Here is a 21,516-nt window from a genome sequence, read left to right as displayed (position 1 = left end):
CATGTATACGACATCAACTGCTCTACCTTCATCTACACACTTAGTTACCTCCTCAAAGAATTCAATCAAATTTGTGAGGCAAGACCTATCCTTCGTGTTGACTATCCTGGATTAAGCTGCATCTTTCCAAATGGTCATAAAAAGATAATTGACCTTTTCCAGTATCTTCCCGACCCCCAAAGTAAGACTAAATGGCCTATCATTACCAGGGTCATTGCTATTCCCTTTCTTAAACAGAGGAACAACATTCACCACTCTCCAGTCCTCTGGCACTATCCCCTTGGACAGCGAGGACCCAAAGATCAAAGCCAAAGGCTCTGCAATCTCATCCCTTGCCTCCCAAAGAATATATCCCATATAAGTATATTCCATCTGGCCCAGGGGACTTGTCAACCTCAGCTTTTTCAAAATTGCTAATACATCCTTCCTCAGAACATCTACTTCCTCCAGCCTACCCACCTGAATCACACTCTCATCCTCAAAAACATGGCCCCTCTCCTTGGTGAACACTGAAGAAAAGTATTCATTCAATGCCTCTCCTATTTCTTCTGACTCCATGCACAAGTTCCCACTACTGTCCTTGACCGGCCCTACCATCACCCTGGTCATTCTTTTATTTCTCACATAAGAGTAAAAAGCCTTGGGGTTTTCCTTGGTCCGACCCGCCAAGGACTTCTCATGCCCCCTCCTAGCTCTCCTAAGCCCTTTTTTCAGCTCATTCCTTGCTACCTTGTAACCCTCAAGCGACCCGGCTGAACCTTGTTTTCTCATCCTTACATACTCCACACAGACCATCACCCAAGACTGGAATTGAACTGGGTCTCTGGCGCTGTGCAGCAATAGTGCTAACCACTGTGCCATTGCACCACCAAATCTCCATGCCTGGATGTTGTCTGGCCCTTGCTACATCTGGACATGAACTGTTTCAGATCCAAGGAATTGCAAATGGAAAGGAACACTATGTAGTCATCAGTGAATTTCCTAATTCCACTTTACATCACTCAGTCTTTCCTGCCTTCCCTCTTTACAACAGATCAACACATTTGTTCTTTACTCCCTCTCCTCTTTCCCTGTCTCTATACTTGCTTTAAAAACCCATCGCATTCTTTTTCCAATTCAGACAAGTGAGATGTTAACTATGCTTTTTTTTCCCACAGAAGCTGTCTGACCTTCTGAGCTTGCTTTTTTTCATTCATCTTTGAGCTGTAGGTTCACTGTTCAGACAGGCATTTGTTGTTCAGAAGGCAGTGGTGGACAACTTCTTGAACCACTGCAATCCATGTGGTGTAGGTACCCTTACTGTGCTGTTAGGGAGGGAGCTCCAGGGTTTTGACCCAGCGGCAGTCAAGGAATGGTGATTTAGTTCCAAGTCAGAATGGATCTCTGTGGCCTTTGCCCTTTAAGGTGGTAGAGATTGCAATTCTGAAAGGTGCTGTCCAAGAGGTTTGTCGAGATGCTAAAATACATCTCGCCGATGTGTTTCTCACCTTTGAATACCATAATTTTGCCACATTAAAAGCACTACACAAATGCAAGTCATTTTTGTTGCGCTTCATCAGTTAATAAAATATTCAGATGGGGAAAGAAGTATTTTGCAATTGGTGAGGCGATTGAGGTGAAAGGCCACGTGATGCAACATCTTAATAATAATCTTTATTGTCACAAGTAGGCTTACATAACACTGCAATGAAATTACTGTGAAAATTCCCGAGTCGCCACATTCCGGCGCCAGCTTGGGTACACAGAGGGGGAGTTCAGAATATTCAATTCACCTGACAGGGGGCTCGTGGGAGGAAACCGGAGCACCCGGAGGAAACCCACGCAGACACAGGGAGAACACGCAGACTCCGTACAGACAGTGACTCAAGCCGGGAATCAAACCTTGAACCCTGGCACTGTGAGGCAACAGTAATAACCACTGTGCTACCGTGCCGCTTAGAATGCACCTCAAGGGAAATTAGGGATGGACAACATTCCGTAAAAATCAATTTTAAAAAACAATCAGAGTTGACACCCCAAGGGCGGCGCAGTGGTTAGCACTGCTGCCTCACGCCGCCGAGGACCCGGGTTCGATCCTGGCCTCGGGTCACTGTCCATGTGGAGTTTGCACGTTCTCCCCGTGTCTACATGGGTCTCACTCCCACAACCAAAAAGATGTGCAGAGGTAGGTGAATTGGCCACGCTAAATGACCCCTTAATTGTGAAAAAAAATCGAATAAATTTTTGAAAAAGAATTGTCAACGCAAAGAGTGCAGAGGAGAGATGAGCGAAGTATTTTCATAAAATAATTTGAGTTACCTGAAAATTTGAAAGGAGATTTTAGCTTCATTAGTGCGACATCGTAATCTTTGTTCCGTTTGTTAAACTTTTCATGCCTGATAAATTTCTCTACAGTGTGAGCTTTTGCAGTGCGTTTTTCTGTCTGCCTTAGAATGCCACCATATACTCGCCATAGAGAAGGATAGGGATGCCTGCAACGAGGAATGTAAGACTTAGAAGAATGATCACCTCTAAATCTTGTAAATTCCACTGAATGTATTGAACAGCAACAATCTGCATTCATATTACATGGCACCTACGTCACTGAAACAGACTACGGATTCACTTTCGGTCTGTGCCAGTGTTTACACTGCACATGAGCTTCTCCCCACCCTGTTTCATCAAACTCGATTTCATACTTTTAAATGTGATAAAACATCCCAAAGTGATTCATAGATGATTAATAGTTGGTGCTGCAGTGGTATTGTCACTAGACTAGTAATCCAGATACCTGGGGTAATGCTCTAGGGGGTTCAAATTCCCAACGCAGTGGATGGAGAATTGTGAATTAATTGAAAATCTGGAATTGAAAGTCTATGAAACCATCATTTTTTGTCATTAAAAAACCCACCTGGCTCACTCCTGTCCTGTATCCTTACTTGGTCCGGCCTGCATGTGACTCTTAACGACCCTTTGAAATGGCCTAGCAAGTTACACAGTTCAAGGAGCAATTAGGAACGGGCAATAAATGCTTGCCCAGTCAGAATAGAGCCACTGCTGGCCACATCCGATAAACAAAACAAAAATAATCAGACAAAATTTGACACTGAGCCAAAGCCATTAGCCCAAGTGACCAAAGGCTTGGTACAGAAGAAGGTAGGAATTTAAATATCATCCGACGGTGGCACAGTGGTTAGCACTGCTGCCTCACAGTACCAGCAACCCGGGTTCAATTCAGGCCTTGGGTGACTGTGTGTGGAGTTTCCACTTTCTCCCCGTGTCCTCCGGATGCTCCAGTTTCCTCCCACAGGTCAAAGATGTGCTGGTTAGGTGGATTGGCCATTGGCCGGCAAGGAGGCACAGTGATTAGCACTGCTGCCTCACAACGCCAGAGGACTGGATCCAATTCAGGCCTTGGGTGACTGTCCGTGTGGACTTTGCACTTTCTCCTCATGTCTGCTGGCTTTCCTCCGGGTACTTGGTTTCCTCCCACAGTCCAAAGATGTGTATTTTAAGTGGATTGGCTATGCTAAATTGCCCATAAGTGCCCCAAAAGACATGTACGTTAGATTAACGCGTTAATGGGTTATGGTGGGGGAGTGAGCTTGGGTGAAGTACACTTTCAGAGGATTGGTGCAGACTCGATGGGCCGAATGGCCTCCTTCTGCACTGTACAGATTCTATGATTCTCAATTATCCCTTATTGTCCAGGGATGTGCAGGTCAGGTTATGAGGTTATAGGGATAGGGGGAGTGGGCATGGGTAGAGTGCTCATTCGAAGGATCGGTGCAGGCTCGATGGGCCAAATTGCCTCCTTCTGCACTGTAGGGATTCTATGATCCTATAAAAGATTTAGGTAGGTTCCTGGTATTAGGAATTGAGGAAAATTAAGATTAAAAAATGAAATTGGGGTCAAATAAACTAAAAAGTGGGATTGATAGAACAAAGAGATCTAGGAGTACAGGTTCATCGCTCCTTGAAGGTGGAGTCGCAGGTGGACAGGGTGGTGAAGAAGGCATTTGGCATGCTTGGTTTCATTGGTCAGAACATTGAATACAGGAGTTGGGACGTCTTGTTGAAGTTGTACAAGACATTGGTACGGCCACACTTGGAATACTGTGTGCAGTTCTGGTCACCCTATTATAGAAAGGATATTATTAAACTAGAAAGAGTGCAGAAAAGATTTACTAGGATGTTACCGGGACTTGATGGTTCGAGTTATAAGGAGAGGCTGGATAGACTGGGACTTTTTTCCCTAGTGCGTAGGAGGCTTAGGGGTGATCTTATAGAGGTCTATAAAATAATGAGGGGCATAGATAAGGTAGATAGTCAACATCTTTTCCCAAAGGTAGGGGAGTCTAAAACTAGAGGGCATAGGTTTAAGGTGAGAGGGGAGAGATTCAGAAGGGCCCAGAGGGGCAATTTCTTCACTCAGAGGGTAGTGAGTGTCTGGAATGTGCTGCCAGAGGTAGTAGTAGAGGCGGGTACAATTGTGTCTTTTAAAAAGCATTTAGATAGTTACATGGGTAAGATGGGTATAGAGGGTTATGGGCCATATGCGGGCAACTGGGACTAGCTTAATGGTAAAAACTGGGTGGCATGGACTGGTTGGGCCGAAGGGCCTGTTTCCATGCTGTAAACTTCTATGATTCTATGATAATGGCAACTGTCTGAAAGTTATTTTGATATGCAAATTAGCATACCAGTGAGAAAAGCAAGTATTTGCCTATTTGACTGGGGGAAAACAATGAGGTGTAGAAGAGGTAACTTCATAGTGGAGAGATAAGGGAATTGACACTTACATGATAAACGCTGGGCCACAGGGTGGGGAACATGAAAGGGAAAGAATAACTGGAGAAACGGACACAGTTCAGGCAGCTACTGTCACAGCCTCACCCAGCTCCAGCTTCAGAAAACGGACTCCCCTGAAAACTAATTGTTGCTAAAAGGGCAGCCGGTGGCGTCCGGTGGCGGCTATGAGGGAGTAGGTCGCACATTTGGTGGCTCCCGTTTCGGTCGGACTTTTGGACCTTTTCCCCTGACATTTTTGCGCTTTTGAGCGCGGAACTGGAAAGCAATAGCACTCAGGCACAGGACCCATACAGAATTGTATGGACCAAAGAAGCCGGAGGGACCGTAAACAGCAGAAGAAGTGGTCGAGTAAGGGCACAGTGGAGGCTGTGAGAGAGACCAGCACGGCTGGTGTTCAGAGCAAGGAGCCGACAGCCCAGCCCACAAAGGGGCAGCTGCTGCAGACTATGCAGGAGGTCTTTTGGCTTTGAAGCGTGACAACTTGGAGCCGCTTCAGAAGTCGATTGATCGGATGGGAAAAAGGCTGGATGATCAGGCTGAAAAGCTCCAGCAGTTGGAGAAGTCAGTGGAGGAGCAGGCTGACTTTCAAACAGTGGCGGATGTGGAGATTCGGAGGCTGAGGGACCAGCAAAAAGTGTTTCTGGAAAGGCTGGAGGACCTGGACAACAGATCTCGCTGGCAGAACGTGAGAATCGTGGGCCTCCCGGAGGGGGCAAAGGGGCTAGACGCTGCCGCATATGAGGGTATGTTTTAGAAGTTGCTGGGGAACGAGGTGTTCCCGCGCCCGCCGATGGTGGACAGGGCATACAGAGTGCAGGTGAGGCAGCCGCAACAAGGGGGACCCCCACGGGCGATGGTGGTACGCTTTCACAGGTACCTGGACAAGGGTGCTGCAATGGGCAAAGAGCACACAAAGCTGTATTTGGGACAATACCACCCTCCGTGTGTACCAAGATTTGAGTGCGGAGGTGGCCAGGAGAAGGGGAGGCTACAGGCAGGTGAAGGAGATACTGTATAAAAACAAGGTGAAATTCGGGCTGCTTTTTCCAGCGCGACTGTGGGTTACGTATAAGGGTCAGCACCACTATTTCGAGGAACCCGAAGAGGCGATGGACTTCGTTAAGAAGCAAGGGCTGGCCCTGAGCTGAGGACGTTTGGACTCATGTTGGAGCTTTTAAGTATATGTGGTGTCTCTCGCGTTTTGGGATGTATCTTTTTTTTTTTGTTTTTGCGTGCTTTTTACATAGAACATAGAACATAGAACAATACAGCGCAGTACAGGCCCTTCGGCCCACGATGTTGCACCGAAACAAAAGCCATCTAACCTACACTATGCCATTATCATCCATATGTTTATCCAATAAACTTTTAAATGCCCTCAATGTTGGCGAGTTCACTACTGTAGCAGGTAGGGCATTCCACGGCCTCACTACTCTTTGCGTAAAGAACCTACCTCTGACCTCTGTCCTATATCTATTACCCCTCAGTTTAAAGTTATGTCCCCTCGTGCCAGCCATATCCATCCGCGGGAGAAGGCTCTCACTGTCCACCCTATCCAACCCCCTGATCATTTTGTATGCCTCTATTAAGTCTCCTCTTAACCTTCTTCTCTCCAACGAAAACAACCTCAAGTCCATCAGCCTTTCCTCATAAGATTTTCCCTCCATACCAGGCAACATCCTTGTAAATCTCCTCTGCACCCGCTCCAAAGCCTCCACGACCTTCCTATAATTCGGTGACCAGAACTGTACGCAAATGCGGCCGTACCAGAGTTCTGTACAGCTGCAACATGACCTCCCGACTCCGGAACTCAATCCCTCTACCAATAAAGGCCAACACTCCATAGGCCTTCTTCACAACCCTATCAACCTGGGTGGCAACTTTCAGGGATCTATGTACATGGACACCTAGATCCCTCTGCTCATCCACACTTTCAAGAACTTTACCATTAGCCAAATATTCCGCATTCCTGTTATTCCTTCCAAAGTGAATCACCTCACACTTCTCTACATTAAACTCCATTTGCCACCTCTCAGCCCAGCTCTGCAGCTTATCTATATCCCTCTGTAACCTGCTACATCCTTCCACACTATCGAAAACACCACCGACTTTACTATCGTCTGCAAATTTACTCACCCACCCTTCTGCGCCTTCCTCTAGGTCATTGATAAAAATGACAAACAGCAACGGCCCCAGAACAGATCCTTGTGGTACTCCACTTGTGACTGTACTCCATTCTGAACATTTCCCATCAACCACCACCCTCTGTCGTCTTTCAGCTAGCCAATTTCTGATCCACATCTCTAAATCACCCTCAATCCCCAGCCTCCGTATTTTTTGCAATAGCCTACCGTGGGGAACCTTATCAAACGCTTTGCTGAAATCCATATACACCACATCAACTGCTCTACCCTCGTCTACCTGTTCAGTCACCTTCTCAAAGAACTCAATAAGGTTTGTGAGGCATGACCTACCCTTCACAAAGCCATGCTGACTATCCCTGATCATATTATTCCTATCTAGATGATTATAAATCTTGTCTCTTATAATCCCCTCCAAGACTTTACCCACTACAGACGTGAGGCTCACCGGTCTATAGTTGCTGGGGTTGTCTCTGCTCCCCTTTTTGAACAAAGGGACCACATTTGCTGTCCTCCAGTCCTCTGGCACTATTCCTGTAGCCAATGATGACATAAAAATCAAAGCCAAAGGTCCAGCAATCTCTTCCCTGGCCTCCCAGAGAATCCTAGGATAAATCCCATCAGGTCCCGGGGACTTATCTATTTTCAGCCTGTCCAGAATTGCCAACACCTCTTCCCTACGTACCTCAATGCCATCTATTCTATTAGCCTGGGGCTCAGCATTCTCCTCCACAACATTATCTTTTTCCTGAGTGAATACTGACGAAAAATATTCATTTAGTATCTCGCCTATCTCTTCAGACTCCACACACAATTTCCCATCCCTGTCCTTGACTGGTCCTACTCTTTCCCTAGTCATTCGCTTATTCCTGACATACCTATAGAAAGCTTTTGGGTTTTCCTTGATCCTTCCTGCCAAATACTTCTCATGTCCCCTCCTTGCTCGTCTTAGCTCTCTCTTTAGATCCTTCCTCGCTACCTTGTAAATATCCATCGCCCCAACCGAAACTTCACACTTCATCTTCACATAGGCCTCCTTCTTCCTCTTAACAAGAGATTCCACTTCCTTGGTAAACCACGGTTCCCTCGCTCGACGCCTTCCTCCCTGTCTGACCGGTACATACTTATCAAGAACACGCAGTAGCTGATCCTTGAACAAGCCCCACTTATCCAGTGTGCCCAACACTTGCAGCCTACTTCTCCACCTTATCCCCCCCCCAAGTCACATCTAATGGCATCATAATTGCCCTTCCCCCAGCTATAACTCTTGCCCTGCAGTGTATACTTATCCCTTTCCATCATTAACGTAAACGTCACCGAATTGTGGTCACTGTCCCCAAAGTGCTCTCCTACCTCCAAATCCAACACCTGGCCTGGTTCATTACCCAAAACCAAATCCAACGTGGCCTCGCCTCTTGTTGGCCTGTCAACATATTGTTTCAGGAAACCCTCCTGCACACACTGTACAAAAAACGACCCATCTATTGTACTCGAACTATATCTTTTCCAGTCAATATTTGGAAAGTTAAAGTCTCCCATAATAACTACCCTGTTACTTTCGCTCATATCCAGAATCATCTTCGCCATCCTTTCCTCTACATCCCTAGAACTATTAGGAGGCCTATAAAAAACTCCAAACAGGGTGACCTCTCCTTTCCTGTTTCTAACTTCAGCCCATACTACCTCGGAAGAAGAGTCCCCATCTAGCATCCTCTCCGCCACCGTAATACTGCTCTTGACTAGCAGCGCCACACCTCCCCCTCTTTTGCCTCCTTCTCTGAGCTTACTAAAACACCTAAACCCCGGAACCTGCAACATCCATTCCTGTCCCTGCTCTATCCATGTCTCCGAAATGGCCACAACATCGAAGTCCCAGGTACCAACCCATGCTGCCAGTTCCCCTACCTTGTTTCGTATACTCCTGGCATTGAAGTAGACACACTTCAAACCACCTACCTGAACACTGGCCCCCTCCTGCGACGTCAAATCTGTGCTCCTGACCTCTATACTCTCATTCTCCCTTACCCTAAAACTACAATCCAGGTTCCCATGCCCCTGCTGCATTAGTTTTTGCGTGGTTTACCTGAATATTTCCTGTTTGGGCTCTTTGCTTGGTTGGAGTTTGGCTGGGGGGGAATTACTAAAGAAAACAGTTAAAAGGGCTGGGTTAAAATGGATGCTTCAGGGGAACTTTGAGCAATCTTTTTCTGTGTCTGTATAGACTTATATAGAGTGTTTGCTTAAGTAGAGCTGATCTTGGGAAGTGGTGTGGAGGGGTCGGGGGGAGGGGTGACTGGGAACAATGGGTGGGAGACGGGCTGGAGCCCAGGCTGGGAGCCCCAGGCTAGCTGAGTGCAGCTAGTCAACGGGAGCCGAGGTGGGGGGTGTCCATATAGTTAGATTAGGGCAGGGGTTAGGTGATAGAAGGGTGTTGCTAGTGGGGGGAGGGGTGGGGGAGTTGTTCTGCTGACGGGGATGGAAACTGGGCATGGCGACAGTGAGGAGGTCATGGGTGGAGCCGGTCAGGCGGCGGGCCAGATGAAGCGCGACACATGGCTGGGGGGCTGGCCAAGGAAAAGAGGTGGTTGATTGGCAAAGGGGGGGGGGGGGGGGGGCGAAGGGCCCCCCAACCAGGCTGATCACCTGGAAACCTGGAATGTTAGAGGGTTAAAAGGGCCAGTAAAGAGGGCGCATGTGTTTGCGCATCTGCGAGTTCTGAAAGCGGACATAGTCTTGTTGCATGAGACGCACCTGAAAGTGGCAGACCAGGTTAGGTTAAGGAAGGGCTCGGTCAGTCAGGTCTTTTATTCGGGGCTTGATTCAAAGACAAGGGGGGTTGCGATCCTGATTAATAAAAGGGTACAATTTGAAGCGGAGGGAACAGTGGTGGATGGGGGTGGCAGGTTCGTTATGGTGAGGGGTAAGCTCGAAGGGGTGAGAGTAGTCCTGGTCAGTGTATATGCCCCTAATTGGGACGATGTGGATTTTATTAGGAGGATGCTAGGTAAGATCCCCAACTTGGACTCGCGTAAGTTGATCATGGGCGGGGACTTTAATACAGTCCTGGACCCGAGCCTGGACCGGTCATGTTCAAGAACGGGCAGGTTGCCAGCGATGGCAAAGGAACTGAGAGGGTTCATGGAGCAAATGGGAGGAGCAGATCCGTGGAGATTTAGCCGACCAACGGCGAGGGAGTTTTCATACTATTCCCACGTCCACAAGGTGTATTCCCGAATTGACTACTTTGTTGTGAGTAGGGACCTGCTGGCCGGAATGGTGGGGGCAGAATATTTGGCAATTGCCATATCGGCAATTGGGTAGACCTGCAGTTTTGTAAGGACAGCTTTCAGCACCCACCATGGAGGCTGGAAGTTGGACTACTCGCGGACGAGGTGGTGTGTGAGAGGCTGAGGAAATGCATGCAGAATTACCTGCAGGTGAACGATACTGGAGAAGTCTCGGCAGCAGTGCTCTGGGAGGGACTGAAGGCAGTGGTGAGAGGGGAGCTGATATCAATCCGGGCGTACAGGGACAGGACAGATAGGGCAGAGACGGACCAACTGATTAAGGAAATTCTACAGATGGACAGGAGTTACGCGGAATCCCCGAGGCCAGAGTTACTCAGGAAACGACAGAGGCTGCAGGCCGAATTTGGAGTGCTGACGACAGGCAAGGCTGTAGAGCAGCTTAGAAAGGTAAAAGGCGCGATTTATGAACATGGGGAGAAGGCCAGTAGAATACTTGCACAGCAACTGAGGAAGAGGGAAGCGGCTAGGGAAATAGGGAGGGTAGTGGATGTGGAAGGTAATCTAGTGGGTAATCCAGCAGGGCTGAACAAAGTCTTTAGGGACTTTTATAGGAAGCTGTACACTTCGGAACCACCCGGGGGACCTGGGGGGGTGGGGGGATGAGGCGATTCCTGGACGTGGGGAGGGGGTCGGTGGACGGACTGGGGGCTCTGGTCAGGATCAAAGAGATATTGGGGGGCCTGAGGGTCATGCAGTCGGGTAAAGCCCCTGGGCCGGATGGGTATCCAGTGGAGATTTACAAAAGATTTGCCGGGATAGTGGGGCCGGTGCTGGTCAGGGTCTTTAACGAGGCAAGAGACAGAGGGAGTTTACCCCCGACAATGTCGCAGGCCACCATCTCGCTCATTCTGAAATGGGATAAGGACCCAGAGGCCTGTGGGTCATACAGGCCGATCTCCTTGATCAACGTTGACGCCAAGTTACTGGCGAAGATTGAGTTGAATTGAGGACTGTGTCCCGGATGTAATTGCGGAGGACCAAACCGGGTTTGTAAAGGGGAGGCAGCTGGTGGCCAACATAAGAAGGCTGCTCAACGTGATTATGATGCCCCCGGAGAGTAGGGAGGTGGAGATAGTGGTCGTCATGGATGCTGAAAAGGCTTTTGACCGGGTCGAGTGGGATTATCTGTGGGAGGTTCAGGTTCAGGGCGGGGTTCATCGACTGGGTTAGGCTATTGTATCAGACCCCGGAGGCGAGTGTAAGGACGAACAGGACATTGGACTACTTTAGACTGCACCGTGGGACAAGACAGGGCTGCCCTCTCTCCCCACTGCTGTTTGCGCTGGCCATAGAGCCGCTGGCAATTGCACTGAGAGCTTCTAGGGGCTGGAAAGGGCTGGTCCGGGGGGGGGGGGGTCTGGAACATAGAGTCTCATTACACGCAGATGATCTGTTGTAATATGTACCGGACCCAAGGGTGGGGATGGACGGTATTATGGCAACCCTGAGGGAATTTGACCGGTTCTCCGGATACAAACTGAACATGGCTAAGAGTGAGTTGTTTGTAATTCAGCCGAGGGGGCAGGAGAGTAGGCTGAAGGGGTTGCCGTTCAGGCTAGTGGGGGAGAGTTTCCGATATTTGGGGATTCAGGTGGCATGGGACTGGAGCAGGTTGCACAAGCTCAACCTGTCCCGACTGGTGGAACGAGTGAGGGAGGAGGTCCGGAGGTGGGATGCGCTCCCGCTGTCATTGGCGGGGAGGGTGCAGACTATTAAGATGACGATTCTCCCGCGGTTCTTGTTTGTTTTTCAGTGTCTCCCCATCTTTATCCCACGGTCCTTCTTTAAGAGGCTGAATAAAATTATTCTGGGATTTGTTTGGGCAGGGAAGTCCCCGCGGGTGAAGAGGGTGATGCTTGAAAGGAACAGAGGAGACGGGGGGGCTGGCGTTGCCGAATTTCAGCAACTATTACTGGGCGGCCAACATAGCGATGATAAGGAAATGGATGGTGGGTGCGGGGTCGGTTTGGGAGCGGATGGAGGCTGCTTCGTGCAGGGGCACTAGCTTAGCAGCCCTGGTCACGGCGCCTCTGCCGCTTTCGCCGGCACGGTACTCCACCAGCCCGATAGTGGTGGAGGCTCTTCGGATCTGGGGCCAGTGGAGGAGGCATGTAGGGGAGGTAAGAGCATCGGTGTGGACCCCAATCTGCGGCAACCACCGATTTGCCCCGGGGAACATGGACGGGGGGTATCAACTGTGGAGGAGGGCGGGGATTGTGAGGATGGGGGATCTGTTCCTGGAAGGGAGCTTTCCAAGCATGAGGGCGCTGGAGGAGAAGTTTGGGCTGGCGAGAGGGAACGACTTTAGATACTTGCAGGTGAGGGATTTTGTACGCTGACTGGTGCCGTCCTTCCCACGTCTCCCGCCGAAGGGGAGGTAGGACAGGGTAGTTTCTAGGGAAGAGGTGGGAGAGGGTAGAGTTTCAGACGTCTACAAGGAACTAATGGGAGCTGAGGATACGCAGACTGAGGACCTGAAGCTTAAGTGGGAAGAGGAGCTCGGGGGGGGAGATGGAGCACGGTATCTAGGCGGAAGCCCTGAGCATAGTAAACACGACCGCAACATGCGCCAGGCTCAGCGTGATCCAGTTTAAGATTGTGCACCGGGCCCACATGAAGGTGGTCCGGATGAGCAGATTCTTCGGGCTGGAGGACAAGTGTGCTAGATGCGCCAGAGGGCCGGCTAACCATGTACACATGTTCTGGTCGTGCCCTAAACTCAGGGGGTATTGGCAGCGATTCGCAGATGTCATGTCCCGGGTATTGAAAACTGGGGTGGTAATGATTGGACAACTAACCTGTGTGTGGTAATTATGGCAGCACGGTAGCATTGTGGATAGCACAATTGCTTCACAGCTCCAGGGTCCCAGGTTCGATTCCGGCTTGGGTCACTGTCTGTGCAGAGTCTGCACATCCTCCCCGTGTGTGCGTGGGTTTCCTCCGGGTGCTCCAGTTTCCTCCCACAGTCCAAAGATGTGCAGGTTAGGTGGATTGGCCATGATAAATTGCCCTTAGTGTCCAAAATTGCCCTTAGTGTTGGGTGGGGTTACTGGGTTATGGGGATAGAGTGGAAGTGTTGACCTTGTGTAGGGTGCTCTTTCCAAGAGCTGGTGCAGACTCGATGGGCCGAATGGCCTCCTTCTGCACCGTAAATTCCATGAAGGCAGCTCACCACCACCTTCTCAACGAGAATTGGGGATGGACAGTAAAAATGTTGGCCTGTGGAAAAGAATTTTTTTAAACTCCACTGTCCCCTCACCTTCCTTCACCTTGCGAATCCCAGATGGACTGGGAGGCCTGTACGCATAGAATTAAAATCAGAACCTAGGGTTAAAACTGGAGTCAATGCATATTTAACATATCTAAATGTCAGAGCCACCTATCCCACTGAGGTTTTCAGCGTGCTGAAGAATGTGCTCAGGTTCATGGTGAAAGTAGGTGAGTTTCTGTTGGTTTACTAACATGGCAGCAGTTTTAAGTTTGGAATGTCAGATGTGCAATCTATCCAATTTCAGGTTTGGTTACCATCATCACAACTAGAGCAATCAAGGCAATTCAAAGGTTCGACTAAATTCATTTTCTCCAATAGTTCCCCGACCACTGACGTGAGATTCGCTGGTCTGTTGTTCCCTGGCTTATCTTTACAACACGCCTTAAATAGTGGAACCACATTGGCTGTTCTCCAATCCTCTGGTACCTGCCCTATGGTCAGAGAGGAATTAAAAATGTGGGTCAGAGCCACTGCAATCTCTTCCCTTGCCTCCCACAATTCATCCGGACCTGGGGATTTGTCCATTTTTAAGCCCGCCAACACCTCCAATACTTTGTCACTCCCTATGTCAATTTTCTCAGGAATCTCACAGTCTCTCTCCCTGAGTTTCTTACCCATATCCTGATTCTCTTGGGTGAAGACAGATGTTGAAGTATTGGATCAACACCCTACCAATGTCCTCTGAGTCCACCCACAGATTGCCCCCTTTGTCCCTAATGAGCCCTACTCTTTCCCTGTTATCCCCTTCCCATTGATATACTTTAGAATATCTTGAGATTTTGATCAATCACATAAGACCTCGACTTTGTGTCTTTTCCAGTACTTGGCCTTCTCTATTCTTCTCCAATCCAAACTGGTTCACCTGGTTTGTGTTCTGGTAACTTGTGCACTTTTTGACATTGATAGTAATTCTTTGTCTGATTTACATGATAACCACCCTCGTTCTCCCTTACTCTCTTGATGTCAGAGGTTTTCAGACATGGCATGAACAGATGTAGTAGAACAGGAAGTTTGTGCATAATCTTCTTCCTGTCAGAAGTTTTGACGAAGCCAACCCATTCGGAAGTGGTGTGGAATGATAGCTCAACAGTGCTAAGTTGGTATCATCATTCTTTTTCAACAAAGCTTTGACAGTTCTTGTTCCTCTCTGGACCACTTACTCATGGGCACCTGGGTGAACTGGTTTTGTGGGCAAATCTATAGTCTTCTGTAAATTTCTTGAACTCTTTGTTCACAAACTGTAGGCCATTGTCTGAAATTGCAAACCTAGAATGCCATGTGTCTCAAAAGTTATTTGAATGAATTGAGTCTGAGGACTCAACGTGACCAGCCTCACATTACGGATGAACAAGTCGTCCAGAATACGGAGATGTCTTCATTGCTGGAAGCACTGCTTTAGGATGAGATTGTTAGGAACATATTCGGGCCACCCATTTTTACTGTATTCTCACATTTTAGCACTTTCTTCATTTGTTTTCCGCGCTCGCTGTATTTCATTCAGCTTCTGTGTGGTTGCTGCTAGGAATTTTGTTATAATCTGTATGACTGTCCCTCCTCAACAAGATTTATGTTCTCCTGCTCAGAGTTCCCAACAGGAATGCGTGACAGCGGATCTACAGTTGTTTGCTGCTTGTCTTGTACAGTGGGAGAGGCAGTAAGGGACCTGGGTTCAAATTCCACCACGGCAGATGGTAAAATTTGAATTCAATAAAAAACCTGGCGTTAAAAGTCTAATGAAGACCATGAAACCATGGTTGTAAAAACCCACCTGGTTTACTAATGTATTTTAAGGACGGTTATCTGCTGTCCTCACGTTTTCCTGAAAATTGAAGTAAGTATCAAAGGATTGGATAAACATATGGATGATAAGGGAATAGTATAGATAGGCTTTAGAGTGGTTTCACAGGTCGGCGCAACATCGAGGGCCGAAGGGCCTGTACTGCGCTGTAATGTTCTGTGTTATGAGTCTTGATACAATGCCGCTTCTTTGCTTATGCCCTGTCCGACCATAATATAATCTGCACTGCTACCGATGGTGTACAACTAGGTACTGACCGGCTAGTCTTTTCTGCTGGTCCCAATGTTGCTCTGTACCTGCAATGCCAGCTCTGCTACTTCTTGGCTTGACCCAGGCCTCCCGTGTGGTTGAAGCACCCTGATAACGGTGGGACATTTCCCGTCCCTTCCTGAGATTATTGCTTCTTCTGGAGTACAGTTCAAAATTTTCTCACACTGTTCATAGGTCCTGCTGTCGTTTCCCTGGCTGCTTCTTCCAGTCATTCGGGCTCTTCGCCTGTTGCTCCTTCCGCCATCGTTAACCTTTTCTACCATCTGTTATTACTGTTTTTGGTCTGGTATGTGATAGTCCTGGTCCTGGGCTTACAAATAAAGTTGGAGGAAAACTCCATCTTTTATTCAACGTAATGCTAAGTATTTGCAATGCAGTCCCTACACAATACTCTATGCAGATCTATTTCTCTTCCTGCTCTGTTACCATGTGATCTTACTGTTGATGATACACACGAGATGGCTGGAATTCTCTGGCCATTGAGGTTCTTTGTTACCCGCCGGCAGTGAGCCCCCGCCAGCGGGTTTCCCAGCGGCATGGAGTGGCTACAATGGGAAATCCCATTGACAAGCAGCGTGAGTATAGAATCCTGCCACGAGCGAATGACGTGCCACCAAATACCACGCGGCTGGGGAACCGGAGAACCCAGGCCCATATTTACTTATTTAAACATTAACCCTTTACGCTGCATTGAGTGTAAGTTTTCAATTACAAGTACATGTCCCCTTCTAGAGGCTCTTGGACATGTCCAGCAATCTCATTCTCTTGAGATCAAGACAGCATTTGGCCGAGTATGACATCAAGGAGCCCCAGCTGAACTGGAATCATGGAAATCAGGGGGGAACTCTCCGCTGGTTGGAATCAGACATAGCACAAAGGAAGATTGGTGTGGTGGTTGGAGGTCAATCATCTCAGTCCCGGGACATCACTGCAGGAGTTCTTCAGGGGAGTGTCCTAAGCCCAAACTTCCTCAGCTGCTTCATTTGTTTTAAAATTGTTCTTAATTGGGTTTTTCGAACATAGCAGGTGTGCACAAAGAAGAAAAAAAGAGAAGATAATAAAAACAACACTATATAATTAGAAAAATCATGTAAATAGAAAGCCAAGGGGTGGGAAAGTGACCAGTTGCAGCCCCTGTTAGACCGCTTGACGGCTCTGGAGCTGTGGATGGGCTCACTTTGGAGCATCCATGATGATGAGGACATTGTGAATAGCATGTTTAGCGAGTTGGTCACACCACAGGTGAAAGTTACTGAGGGAGATAGAAAATGGGTGACCAAAAGACAGAGCATGAGTAGGAAGGCAGTGCAGGTGTCCCCAGCGGTCATCTCCCTGCAAAACAGATATACCGCTTTGGATACTGTTGAGGGAGATGGCTCACCAGGGAAAGGCAGCAGCAGCCAGGTTCATGGCACCGTGGCTGGCTCTGCTGCGCAGCTGGGAAGGAAGAAGAATGGCAGGGCTATAGTGATAGGGGACTCAATTATAAGGGGAATAGACAGGCGGTTCTGCGGACGCAATCGAGACTCCAGGATGGTATTTGCCTTCCTGGTGCAAAGGTCAAGGATGTCTCAGAGCAGCTGCAGGGCATTCGGGGGGGGTGTGGGGGGTGGTGAACAGCCAGCTGTCGTGGTGCACATAGGCACCAACGATATAGGTGAAAAATGAATTCAGGGAGTTAGGAGTTAATCTGAAAATTAGGACCTTAAAGGTAGTAATCTCAGGATTGCTACCATTGCCACGAGCTAGTCAGAGTAGGAATGTCAGGATAGATAGGATGAATGCATGGCACGAGAGATGGTTCAAGAAGGAGGGATTCAATTTCCTGGGGCATTGGATCCGGTTCTGGAGGAGGTGGGACCGTACAAACCGGACGGTTTGCACCTGGGCAGGACTGGAACCGATGTCCTGGCGGAGGGTGGGGGGTTGCTGGAGCTTTTGGGGCGGGTTTAAACTAATGTGGTGGGGGATGGGAGCCAATGTAGGAAGTCGGAGGAAAGTAAAACGGGGCCAGAAACAAAATGCAGTAAGGGGGAAAGTGTAAGACAGAGAAGCTATCGTCAAAAATCAAAAAGAACCACAGTACAGGCTACAGTGATTGAGGAGAGTGTGAAAAGGGAGGTGGCCAATGCAGGACTGAGGGTGTTGAAATGAAATGAAATGAAAATCGCTTATTGTCACACGTAGGCTTCATATGAAGTTACTGTGAAAAGCCCCTAGTCGCCACATTCCGGCGCCTGGTCGGGGAGGCTGGTACGGGAATTGAACCGTGCTGCTGGCCTGCCTTGGTCTGCTTTAAAAGCCAGCGATTTAGCCCAGTGTGCTAAACCAGCCCCTGTCTCGGAGCGGCTGCAGGGCATTCTGGGGGGAGGGGGGGGGGGGGAGGGTGAACAGCCAGCTGTCATGGTGCACATAGGCACCAACGATATTGGTAAAAAATGGGATGAGGTCCTACAAGCTGAATTCAGGGAGTTAGGAGTTAAACTGAAAAGTAGGAACTTAAAGGTAGTAATCTCAGGATTGCTACCATTGCCACGAGCTAGTCAGAGTAGGAATTTCAGGATAGATAGGATGAATGCATGGCACGAGAGATGGTTCAAGAGGGAGAGATTCAATTTCCTGGGGCATTGGATCCAGTTCTGGAGGAGGTGGGACAAGTACCTAAATGCACGCAGTATACGGAACAAGGTAAAGGAGCTTGTTGCGCACATTGAAATTGGCCGGTACGATGTTGTGGGCATTACAGAGACGTGGCTGCAAGGGGATCAGGGCTGGGATCTAAATATCCAAGGATATATGTCCTATTGAATGGACAGGCGGATGGGCAAAGGGGGCGGGTTGCATTGTTAGTAACGAATGAAGTTAAATCAATAGCAAGGAGCGATTTAGAATCAGAAGGCATAGAATCTTTGTGGGTAGAGTTGAGGACTCGCAAAGGCAATAAGACCCTGATGGGAGTTATGTACAGGCCCCCTAGCAATAGTCAGGATGTGGGGAAGAAAATAAATCAGGAGATAGAAAAGGCATGTAAAAAAGGCAATATCACAATAATCATGGGGACTTCAATATGCAGGTGGACTGGGAAAATCAGGTCGGTAGTGGATTGCAAGAAATGGAATTTGTGGAATGTGTAAGAGATGGTTTTCTGGAGCAGCTTGTGACAGAACCTACTAGGGAACAGGCAATTCTGGATTTGGTGATGTGTAATGAGGCAGACGTGATTAGGGAACTTAAGGTGAAGTAACCCTTAGGGAACAGTGACCACAATAAGATAGAATTTACCCTGCAGTTTGAGAGGGAGAAGCTGGAGTCAGATGTAACGGTATTAGAATTAAATAAGGGTAACTACAAAGACATGAGGGAGGAGCTGGCCAGAGTTGATTGGAGAAGGAGCCTAGCAGGGAAGACAGTGGAACAGCAATGGCAGGAGTTTTGGGGGGTTATTAGGGAGGCACAACAGAAATTCATCCCAAGGAGGAGGAAACATGCTCAGGGGAGGACAAGGCATCCATGGCTAACGAGGGATGTCAAGGACAGCATAAAGGCTAAGGAAAAAGCATACAAAGTGGTGAGGATTAGTGGGAAACCAGAGGATTGGGAAGCATTTAAAAGTGAGCAGAGGACAAGTAAAAAAGCAATAAGGGGGGAGAAGATGAAGTACGAGTGCAAGCTAGCTAGTAATATAAAGGAAGGGAGGAAGAGATTTTTTTAATATATTAAAGGGAAGAGAGAGGCAAAAATAGACATTGGACCACTAGAAAATGTGGCTGGAGAAGTAATAATAGGAAACAAAGAAATGGCAGACAAACTGAATAGTTACTTTGCATCAGTCTTCACGGTGGAAGACACCAGTGGGATGCCAGAGCTCCAGGAGAACCAGGGGGCAGAGGTGAGTGCAGTGACCATTACTAAGGAGAAGGTTCTGGGGAAACTGAAAGGTCTGAAGGTGGTTAAGTCCCCTGATGGTTACCGGATGGATTACACCCCAGGGTCCTAAAAGAGATAGCTGAGGAAATTGTGGAGGCATTGGTGATGCTCTTTCAGGAATCACTGGAGGCAGGAAGGTTCCCAGAGGACTGGAAGGTGGCTAATGTAACACCACTGTTTAAGAAGAGTGGGGGGCAGAAGACAGGAAATTATAGGCCGGTTAGCCTGACTTCGGTCATTGGTAAGATTTTAGAGTCTGTTATTAAAGATGAGATCGCGAAGCACTTGGGAGTGCATGGTAAAATAGGACTGAGTGAGCACAGCTTTGTCAAAGGAGGTCGTGTCCAACTAATCTGTTAGAGTTCTTTGAGGAGGTAACAAGCAAGTTAGACAAAGGAGAACCAGTGGACGTGATTTATTTAGATTTCCAGAAGGCCTTTGACAAGGTGCCGCATAGGAGACCGTTAAATAAGTTTAAAGCCCATGGTGTTAAGGGTAAGATCCTGGCATGGATAGAGGATTGGCTGACTGGCAGAAGGCAAAGAGTGGGGATAAAGGGGTCTTTTTCAGGATGGCAGCCGGTGACTAGTGGTGTGCCTCAGAGGTCTGTGCTGGAACCACAACTTTTCACAATATACATTAATGATCTGGAAGAAGGTACTGAAGGCACTGTTGCTAGGTCTGCAGATGATACAAAGATATGTGGAGAGATAGGTTGTGTTGATTTCACCGGATGTGAATTTGATTTTCTCCATTTGGAGAAATTTCAATAGGTCAGATAGCCAGTCTGCAGCTTTGGGTGGTGCTGCTAACCACCAGCCCAGCAGGATTCTCCGGCGGGCGATCAGGGAGGCAAAGGCAAAGGCCCGTGAATAGATCTGGCTGGTCTGAAACCCCGAAGACCGCCACTATCGGGCATGGCCCCACCCTCAGCCCCACCACTTTGGACATTGCCTCAAAGAAGGCGGTCCAGTACCCAGCAAGTCTGGGGCAAGACTTCGGCTGCTTCATTAATGACCTTCCTTGAATCATAAGGTCAGAGGTGAGGCTGTTTGCGGATGACTGCACAATGTTCAGCACCATTCACGACTCTTCAGATGCTGAAGCAGTTCATGTTCTAATGCAACAAGACCAGAACAAATATCCAAATTTGGGCTGACAAGTGGCAAGTAACATTTATGCTATTCAAGTGCACAGGCAATGACCATCCCAAACAAGATAGGATCTAATAATAATAATATTTATTCATCACAAGTAGGCTTACATTAACATTGCAGTGAAGTTACTGTGAAAATCCCTTAGTCGCCATATTCCGGTGCCTGTTCGGGTACACAGAGGGAGAATTCAGAATGTCCAATTCACCTAACAAGCACGTCTTTCGGGACTTGTGGGAGGAAACCGTAGTACCCAGAGGAAACCCACACATACACGGGGAGAACGTGCAAACTCCGCACAGACAGTGACCCAAGCCGGGATCCCTCTTGACATTCAGCGGCATTTCTCTCGCCAAATCCCCCATTATCAATATCCTGGGGGTTATCATTGACCAGCAATTGAACTGAACTAGCCATATAAAAATTGTGGCTACAAGAGCGGATCGAAGGCTAGGAATCCTGCAATGGGTAAATCATCTCCTGACCCTGCCCCCACGCCCCCCCCCCCCACCCCCCCCCCCCCAAAGCCTGTCCATCATGTATAATGCGCAAGTCAGGAGTGTGATGGAATACACCCCACTTACTTGGATGAGTGCAACTCCAGCAACACTCAAGAAACTTACCATGATCTGGACAAGCTACCCGCTTCATTGCCACCCCCAAGCCAAACATCCCTCGACCACCCACGAACTGTGGCAGCCGTGTGAACCACTCTAACTTGCCCCTTAGTGTCCAAAGCTGTGCAGGTTAGGTGGGTTTACGGCGATTGGGCAGGGGAATGGGCCTAGGTAGGGTGCTCTTTCAGAGGGTCGGTGCAGACTCGATGGGCTGAATGGCCTCCTTCTGCACTGCAAGA

The 21,516-nt window shown here is 48.4% G+C and overlaps 1 protein-coding gene across 2 annotated transcripts in view; it reads right to left on the bottom strand.

Annotated features, from left to right (window-relative positions):
• LOC140427688 (transmembrane protease serine 2-like) overlaps positions 1-21,516 on the bottom strand; it is an 88,827-nt gene that overhangs the window by 19,472 nt on the left and 47,839 nt on the right. For both annotated transcript variants that reach the window (XM_072513187.1, XM_072513188.1), the window contains exon 10: positions 2,299-2,471. In XM_072513187.1, the coding sequence (XP_072369288.1) occupies positions 2,299-2,471 (173 nt within the window). The remainder of the gene's footprint in view (positions 1-2,298; positions 2,472-21,516) is intronic.

Source organism: Scyliorhinus torazame, chromosome 8, assembly GCF_047496885.1.
Source record: "Scyliorhinus torazame isolate Kashiwa2021f chromosome 8, sScyTor2.1, whole genome shotgun sequence".
Taxonomy (NCBI): domain Eukaryota; kingdom Metazoa; phylum Chordata; class Chondrichthyes; order Carcharhiniformes; family Scyliorhinidae; genus Scyliorhinus; species Scyliorhinus torazame.
The sequence above is the reverse complement of the archived record's forward strand: the minus strand, read 5'-3'. Positions and strand labels throughout refer to the sequence as shown.